This window comes from Hydra viridissima, unplaced genomic scaffold, assembly GCF_058129835.1.
Source record: "Hydra viridissima isolate aposymbiotic clone 2 unplaced genomic scaffold, HvirCarnegie_v1 scaffold_7, whole genome shotgun sequence".
Taxonomy (NCBI): domain Eukaryota; kingdom Metazoa; phylum Cnidaria; class Hydrozoa; order Anthoathecata; family Hydridae; genus Hydra; species Hydra viridissima.
Genome location: NW_028324306.1, coordinates 7,178,234 through 7,187,440, shown reverse-complemented (window position 1 = coordinate 7,187,440; position 9,207 = coordinate 7,178,234). Strand labels below are relative to the sequence as shown.

The 9,207-nt window shown below is 27.2% G+C and overlaps 1 protein-coding gene across 4 annotated transcripts; it reads right to left on the bottom strand.

The window, feature by feature from the left end:
* Window positions 1-2,770: 2,770 nt before the first annotated feature.
* On the bottom strand, window positions 2,771-6,945 carry LOC145184756 (uncharacterized). Of its 4 annotated transcripts, XM_090094097.1 has the most exons (8): window positions 6,433-6,945; window positions 6,191-6,329; window positions 5,862-5,961; window positions 4,909-5,563; window positions 4,058-4,155; window positions 3,569-3,838; window positions 3,299-3,412; window positions 2,771-3,201 (listed from the first exon to the last, which is right to left on the bottom strand). In XM_090094097.1, exons 2-8 carry the CDS (start codon window positions 6,268-6,270, stop codon window positions 2,893-2,895), a joined length of 1,626 nt encoding a protein of 541 aa, XP_089950223.1. In that variant the 5' UTR covers window positions 6,271-6,329; window positions 6,433-6,945; the 3' UTR covers window positions 2,771-2,892. The 4 variants fall into 4 exon arrangements, with proteins under 4 accessions (XP_089950223.1, XP_079916640.2, XP_089950226.1 ...); XM_080060514.2 differs by lacking the exon at window positions 6,191-6,329 and having other exon boundaries at window positions 6,433-6,942; XM_090094100.1 differs by lacking the exon at window positions 6,191-6,329 and having other exon boundaries at window positions 4,909-5,532; window positions 6,433-6,939.
* Window positions 6,946-9,207: the final 2,262 nt, after the last annotated feature.

Below are 9,207 nucleotides of genomic sequence, written 5' to 3'. Positions count from 1 at the left end.
TGAAAAAAATGTAATAATGGTATCCAATCATTCTTAATCTACACAAAATCTTAAAGCATGGACGAGGCTGAAGAAAGAAACAACTAAGTTTTGAGACATGTTCAAATGTTTTGCTCAAGAAAATCTTCATAGTTAAATGGCATGTCTGATCTCTTGCATAGACTTATGGACATCAGTGACTCAGTCATCTTTGAAGTTTCATACAAAAAGAAACAGTTGAAAATGAGAAAACGTAAATCCTTGTTTACAACAATACTTTCAGTGTTGAAGCAAACAACAACTTCTCTACGAGAGATTGAAACAGAAAGTGATAAGTCGGACATTGAAGATTCAGATGTTTGAAAAAAAACATATAAAGTTTCATTCATTTTTTTTAAGTTTTCTGCAAGTAAGCACTAGTTTTATTGTTATTATTCCGTCTTTTGGTTTTTTACTATTTTCGGCCACGATTTATCACTATGCGGTGGCAATAAAATAATAATTACCATAATATCAATAGCATTTAATTTTAGTCTTTTGCTAGTTAGAATATTTATCAATTTTGGAAAAACTGTTTTACTAAACAAAATGTTTTAATGAAGCATAATGCCAGCACTAGAACACTTGCCCCCACCCGCTGGGAGCTTTTCAATCACCTGGAAACGGATCCACAAATACTAGTAACATGCCACGAGTTTTTTTTTTTTTATCAAAACTCAAAAATATTTGCAGAGATAACTGGGTTGGACGAAATTTTGATAAAGGAGTTCCACATGATGCTGCAAACAATTATACGCCAACCAGTGTCCACAAGGTAATGTTACATGATGCGGAAATAATAAAACATAGTGCGGAAATAATAAAACGCGCAATTTTGCCTATTGGACTATTCGTTAAGGAAGCCCAAGAAGTTGACAATGACTGAATTTTTAAAGAGACATAGAAATAATAAGAACTCAGTGGAACATACAGAAGAAGATTTGTTTCAATTTTTCTCATCCTGTAATTTGACACTTGTCCAAAAAATGAGTAAAAAAAAAAAAGATAAAATTATAAAAATTTAGTTAAATGTTTTTGCCATACATCTAAAGATTCTGTATTTCTGTATAGTTGGTAAAATATTTTTGTAAAGTTATTCATAAGTTTTATGTTGAATATTTGCAGAGATGTATCTCATTCCAGAGACAGAGGTGTATCTAAAAGATTCTGTGCTTCCATTAAATTAAAAAAGCTGCATTTGGATAGTTATTATAAACAAATTTGTAAAGACAATTACAAATACTTTTTCAACGATATTTTTCAACGATATTTTAACGACTGTTGTTTTGTTTTTGTAAATATAGTAAAAATTCATTGAATTGAAACGCGTTTTATCTATTATTACATCACAAATTATTAAAGCTAAATAAAATTTTATGATCGCGTGTAATTTACAATGTTTTTATATAGGATGAAATAACTGGATCAGCTAAACATAAAAGTCTTCTATCATTATAAATTCTTATCCATGCATAAAATGTATATAATCCGTATTGCAGTCTACCGGTAAGTAAAGAAGTTCCAAAACTTTGACAATGTTGTTAGTTTCTTTTAATAAACATCCACATACACCACAACATCCACAGGAACATGTTACACTAGAGCAATATGGATTTTGCCATCTATCACAGTAGCTTGAATGGTAAAACTGACTAAAATGAACTTGGCATTAGATACACATCATCAACATACACATAGATAAAGTTTCTTTAATAATAGAGATCATTTTAAGTGGCCTCTATGGTTAAGTATTAAGTTAAGTGTTCCTTCTCAAATTTATATCTTAAATTTCGAGATAAATTAGATGAATATTTTAGGTTCCTCAAAATAACAGTTTCTCCAACGTAAGTTGTAATAACAGTTAGGATTTCTCCAACGCAAGTTGTAATCTGAATTGGAAAATAGGAACGTAGAAGCGATGAATCTGCTCTGTTAAGATCTCATAGATTGTCAACAGTCACTTTGTTTTAAAGTCTCCGTGGTTTAAAAAAACTTTTTATTTTTCTGATCAAACGACAGCTCAAAAGCTTTAAAGGATTGTATGATTTTGCAGCATCTTGAATAAAAATATTCCGTAAAGAGTTTCTCGAATCTAGTAAAGAGTTTCAAAGTATTTTAAGAAAATTGAAAACTGTTCATGATTTGCGCTCGATAAAAGATTTTCTGTGGAATTAACTAAAAAAGAGTTGATATCAGGTATGGTTCTTTTAATTTAAAATCTGGCCGGATGAAAACTTCATTTGGATTTCTTTTGAGTCAGAAAATAACCTCTTATTATCTAAGACTTACCAAAAAAAAAAGAAATTTTTTTTAATAAAAAAAAAAAAAAATTGAGGTCATTATCTTCATTGATTCTCATTTTAAAATAATTTGAATTAGCTTTAAGCAATAAAACTTTAAAGCACCTATTTTTTTTTGAAAACAATGAATACCATTCTTCAAAACTATAAAATAAACAATTTACAAGTATGCAACCAAAAGATTTGTTTACAAAAATCTAATAAAAAATAATAAAATACAGCTATGAAAAAAAAAAAAAAGTATACAAATTATCTGAAATTCTGATAATAAACCACAAACTAGGCAATTTAAAAACTGGTATTAAAATATGGTTTCCTTAAAAAAAAAGAAATAAAGATTTAAAATATATATATATATATATATATATATATATATATATATATATATATATATATATATATATATATATATATATATATATATATTATAATTATAATTATAGGAAGAAATATATACAGCTCAACATTATCACTCTTATAAAATCTTTTAAATTATTTAAATTAAATATATAATACTGTAAATATATATAAAATATTATTTGTTATCAAGTTGCAACTATTAGTAAGTACATGGTTAACAGTGAGAAGAATGGCCATTTCCAAATGACTCGATTATTTCTCTGATTGCTACAGTTAATCCAATAACACCACTTATTACACCAAACATGATTAATACAATATTTTTAAACAGTATTCTTTTTTTAACTTTATATCTTTTTAGTGACATATGAAAAACTGGCGGTAAAATATATACCAATAAAGAGCTTCCTACTGATCCATTCAGTGCTGCAATATAAGCAAATTGTGCACGAAAGACTAGCCCTATAACAGCTGTCAATAACACTAGAATTACGCGTATAAGGTTTCCTTCCCATATTTTTAACTAAAAAAATTCAAATTTGTAGATTTTTAATCACAGATGTATATGTATGTATATTTAAGTGTGAAAAGAAAAATGTTGATGAAAAAATCTTATAAACCTTCATCTTCTTTTCAATCTTCTCTTCATTAGAACTCAATGACTTCTTAATTAAAACTTCATCTTCATTTGATCTTCCTGTAGAAAGTTGCTGCACCTGGCGCCATTTATGATACTAAAAGGATTTAAAATTCTAAAATTTAAAATCTTTTTCTGAGGTACAAAAACAAAAATTATAAATAAAGACAAGTATATAGTTAATCTAGGACTGGATGCATGTTTTATGATTGTAACATTTAGATACTTTCATTTAGATAATTGTATACTTTACTTTAATTAACAATCCCTCTGTTATCTGTATACAAGGATAAATTTGTAATGGATATGTAAATAAAACTCCCACAAATAATAGAATCTGAAGAACTGTAGCCATTACTCCAGCTAAGTTTGCTGTTACTATTTGACAAGTGTTTTCACCAAAAGATATATAACCAATAATTCCAAAAGATGCCAATATTATAGAAACACAAAAAAGTGACCAATGTAAAAATATTGGATAACGAGAGCGATTATATCCCATACTTCCTTCTATTGGAATAACCTTGCAGAAAAGATAATGAAAGTAAATAACATAAACAGGTATCATAATAGTTGTAATTGTATAAATAAATGTAAGATTTTTTCTAAGAAAAAATCAAAAAACTAAAAATTAAATTAGAAAAATAAAATATTAAAAAAAAAAAGTTAAAAAAAAATTTATTTAAAAAATTAGTTTAAATAAAGTAAATAAAGCGTTAGACACAAATTAAAAGAAACTTACTGTTCCAATGCCTTCAAATGCCCCTGTTAATTGACCAAAGAAAATAGGAAATGTTGATACCTTAAAGAATTTTATATCTGGACTGATATGATCAAGAGCTAAAATAATAAAAATAAGGTTGTAAATTTTTATTGTTTTTGAAAGATTATTAAAGTTATCATTAGATAAATCATTACCATAAATCATATCATCTTAATTAAATATTATTTATGTCTCTTTTACAAAACAAAAATTGATTTAAAATAAGGTGGTATCATCTTTACCTAAAACTTTAAATTAAATTTTTTTTGCAAAACAAAATTACATTTAAATTGCAACTTTAGGTTTCAAACATGGTTTATTAAAAAACATGGTTTATTAAAAAAATAAATTTTTTTCTTAATATAACATCTTTGAAACTTTACATGTCTAAGGTTTTGTTTTTTTTTTAATTAGAGGAGGGACTTGTTGAGGTATCAAATTTAAGCTAATTAATTCCATGGCAGTAAGGAAACAATGAGCTTATATTTGATTCATCAAAATACTTTTGTTTTTTTAAAGTATGCTGAATTAAAAAAGACTTAATTTAAAAAACGGTTTTATGCTAGCTGTCAGGATTTAGAAAGCAAACAAACTTTTCTGTTATAGTTCTGTAAAATACATTTAGAGAACTTGCTCTGTATTTGAAATCTGGTATGGAAAAGCTAAAGTCTTTCTTTTTTACATGTAATACCATCAGTTCATCTACCTTATTCTGATTGTATTATATACACTAATAAAATAATTTGCAATTGCAACCTGTAAAATACATGATGTATAATGTTTGAAATTAAATACTTTTATAAATATGGAAAAATAACATGACAACTTACTAGCTAGCATGTAACTTGCAGTTGCTGCAAATGCAATAATAATTGATAAATTTGCAACCATGCTGACAGCTCCGAGTTTACGAAGTTTCCGAACAAATGAAATTGATATTAAAACAATTACTGGAACAATTATGAGGATTGCAAATGAAGCATATGTGTCAGAGGTTAAATTCAATAGATCAAATCTGCTTTTATCAAAATAACTTATTTGATGTGGAACATAACTTTTTGCTGAATGCTCACTACTTTCAGTTAATGAAAAATTTTGTATTGATTTTCCAGGAAGAGTAGTGTTGTTCAAAATTTCTTTCGAAAATGTAGTATTTAAGGAATTTTTTATCAAGTAAGGTTTTAAAATTGAGCGCAAAGTGTTGCCTAGGAAAATAAAATAACCAACTGAAAAACCAAACTGTGTTATTATTATCGATATATTAACAGCAAGAACACCAGGCAATCCAAGACATGTTTTGCCAATAACACCAAATGACATTGTTTCATTTAAAATTAGCTCTTCTTCTTTTACTTGAGAAGAACATACACCTGATGCTGTACGCATTTCAACAATATTTTTTATGATTTTTCGTTTGCATCGAATGACCAAATTACAACAATGATCAGTAGCAGCTGCAATCACAAAAATCCCAATTAGTGAGAGCTAAATATGAAATATTTGATAACTAATTTTTACTAAAAAAAAGTCATGCAAAGTTGATGAAACATTTACTTAACTCTTAGAAAAACAATAAATTATAAAATTTTATAAGTGCTTTATTCAAAGACCAAAATTTAGTAATAATCTCACATTTCTTTTCTAGAAACATTTTATCAACCATAGATATCTAGATACTATTAACCAAAAAATATTAGTAAACAAATAGTAACAGTAAAAAAGGCTGAAGGCTTCAACCATCTTTTTAAAAAACCTTATCTCTATAAATATAAAAATAACTCACAACTATTCCTGCTTGATGGACAGCAAAAGGCATACCAACCATTGCTGACCCAATAAATGCTTTAAACACATTTGAGCAATCTGTACAATTTTGATGACACCTAAATTATTCAGATTGTTGTCATAAACAATAGGATCTTTTATTAAAAACCAAATAAACTTAGATATAGAAGGATAAATATTTGGATTAATCTTTATGCTTAGGTTTAAATATGGCCTAAATTTCTATAAATAATATTAATATAGACATTTGTTCTAAATGAACTTAGTTGAGAATTATGCTCAAAAGCTTTTCAATAGTTGCTAGATTTTATATTAACTTATCCATACCTTGTAGTTCTTTTAGAAACATTATAATTGTTTAAATGTAAAGGTTGACGCTCTTTATCAGAAATGCTCCCACTACTCATCGTCAAAAAGATTGATAGAGGTAATGAATTTGACTTTTTTACAACTCACAAGTTTAATACTAAGAACAAGTATTTAAATCTTTTTTATTGAGGATCTGTCAGAATTTGAATCTAAATACAAATTTGGGATAGTATATACAGCGCATATGTTCAATAGCTTACCCTCATCCTCTGTAGATCCGGCAAGGTAACTAAACCCCTTTAAATTTGATTGTTGTCAATTAGGGAAAGCATTTAAACACGAAACACCTAAACGTAGAATATAAGAACTAACATACAAATTATTCAGTTTTAGTTAATACAAGATAGAATTTATATATATATATTCTATTTCCTTGTTTGTTTTGTTAGAACTTAAAATAAAACAAATGCGGGAGCTAAAATTAAAAAAAGTAAAAACTCAGTAAAAACCCAGTGAAAACCCAGTTTAAAATTAAATTAGAACATTCAACAAAAGCTCTTATAAGACTCTTAAAGCAAATGGGGTGAAGGAAAATTACATAACCATCAAGAGAGTTTGACCAAAAATCATTTATAGTTAAATGAAAACGTCACTATAACTAGTAAAAATATGCAATAGACTTATGATGATATAAATAGTAAAATTCAATTGTTTGTCGAAATGACAAATATAGTTTATCATATAATGTGGCGTTACTATAATTAACACAAAATATAAATAGTGCAAATCGATTATTAATAGACAATAAGACAAATGAAACTTATTATATGGTAATGAAGGACGCTATAATTAGCACAAATACATCCGGAAAGAAAAATATTAAATGTATGATGGTTATTTTGGTAGAAAAACATTCTAACACATCTTAATTAAAGGTATATCGGGGAAAAATCATCCTAAATAAAAGCGTCTTGAAAAAAGAAGGGTTTTATTTAAATAAAACCTCGAAATTACAGTCTCGTGAGCAGGGTTGGACTGGCTTGAAAAACCGGCCCGGGAAAATTGGTCAAGGCAGCCCACTTCATTGTATGTTGCATAAATTTTATATATAAATATATATATATATATATATATATATATATATATATATATATATATATATATATATATATATATATATATATATATATATATATATATATATATATATATACACACATATGGCTATTTCCACGATGGAAATTTTGTGTTTAAAAATTTCTTTTTTCAAAAGATTTTTTTTCTTTAATTGTAGTTTAAACACCTTAAAATTATTGTTAAAATATATTTTGAGTAGAAAATATTTGAACCGAGTAGATAAATTTGATGAATGTTAGCAACTGTTTTTTCTTTTTATTATTCGAAAAAGTGAGTAAAATTTGAGGGTAAGTTATTGCAATATTTTAAACAAAACATATCCATATTTTTGTTTAGAAAGAATCTTTGACATTATATATGTCTTGAGTGAAAACACCTTTAGTCTTTAAAAATAATTCAAGTGTTTTTTTATCACATACACATCTGTAAAAATTAGGTTGCGTCACTGAACTAAAAGCTAAAAAAGTTTAATTATCACAATAAAAATAGGCTTTAAGGCGAGATTTTTTTAGAAATTATATATTTTAATGTAAACTTTTCATCATTACTAAAAAAAAGTGGGTCAAAAAACATTATATTAACTTATAGTAGTAGTTTAAATGCTGTTGCGTCACTGAGCCCATCAACGTGATAATTAGCGTTTTATAAAATTATTGTTTACTATTATTTAAAGTATAAAAAAAAAATTTAATCTTCTCTGCCTAAATATTGATAAAAATAAATATTTCTAAAACACTGCTGTTAGTTGGAGTCTAGAAATAGTAGACACCATCGCTATTCAATATTAACTAGTATAGCAACTTTTTCATCGTTTGACTAGTCGATGCCAAAACATCAATTATTGCATCGTTATTAATTCTCGGAAGAACGTCTTTTTCACAAGACATCAGCATGATTGACTGTAAACTTGACTGGCTCATCAAATTTCTTAATCTGTTCAAAATATGTTTCAATTTCGAAAATGACCTTTCGCAAGCAACTTGTGATGAGGATTATGTCAGCACAACTTTTTAAGCCAGAAACAAATTTGAATACGCAAGACTATGCAAGTTAAACTTCTGGTAGACAAAATAACAACAAAAAATACATTTTTTGCAAGATTTGCATTTATTTCTGTGGCTGTCACTGTTTTCCACTTCTGGGATTGTAAAGACAGTTTCAGATTCTTCGGATTTACATTGTTACATGTTGTCCGAGACAGAGTCAGATACTTTCGTGTCAAATATCAAGTTATATTCATCTTCAAGAGTTATTTCGAAACTTTCCGATTTCCTTGCAAAGTCCGATAATTCCGTTTAAAGCTGATCTTTTGTTACACTAGCATCAAACTTTCTGAGCAACCCACTCAGATGCTGCAATCTGCTACTAGGCATTTTTTTCAAAATTTTTGCAAAATTCCTTGGATTTAAACAAGATAAATCAGCATATAGACTACCATGCTCTGAGAATCTCTATTTTAAACTTCTGATTACTTGATTCATTACCATGTTGTGAACATTGATACGAAATTTATCTTTTGCACTTTCAAGTAGTTGATTTGCTCTGATTCTTTTCTCTTTCAAACCAGTCTGAACTTTAATTTACATTTTATTTGGATAATATAATGTAGCCTAACTAAAAATATAATACAATTTTTATGCCAACCGGCCCACAGGGAATCTCCCGGTATCCCGGCGGCCCAGTCCAAGCCTGCTCGTGAGTAAAGATAGACTACAGAAAACAGCCAGGAAAAAGTCTTTTAGGAATTTTTCCTTTAAGAATAAAACTGCTATCAACAAAAAATTACAATAATGGAAATAAGTCTTTGATATTAACTATATCTAAAAAAAAAATGTTATTTAAATTTTTGTCTTTTTCAGCAGTTATTTTATACTTCTTGCCGTAGATATCTATGCGTG

Excerpts from the sequence above, each read along its gene's own strand:
- LOC145184756 (XM_090094097.1), bottom strand. The coding sequence starts at position 6,270 with ATGAGTAGTGGGAGCATTTCTGATAAAGAGCGTCAACCTTTACATTTA. Across the intron at positions 5,962-6,190 it reads GTTTCTAAAAGAACTACAAG|GTGTCATCAAAATTGTACAG; the intron begins GTATGGATAAGT and ends TGAATAATTTAG. Across the intron at positions 5,564-5,861 it reads TCCATCAAGCAGGAATAGTT|CTCTCACTAATTGGGATTTT; the intron begins GTGAGTTATTTT and ends TTTCATATTTAG.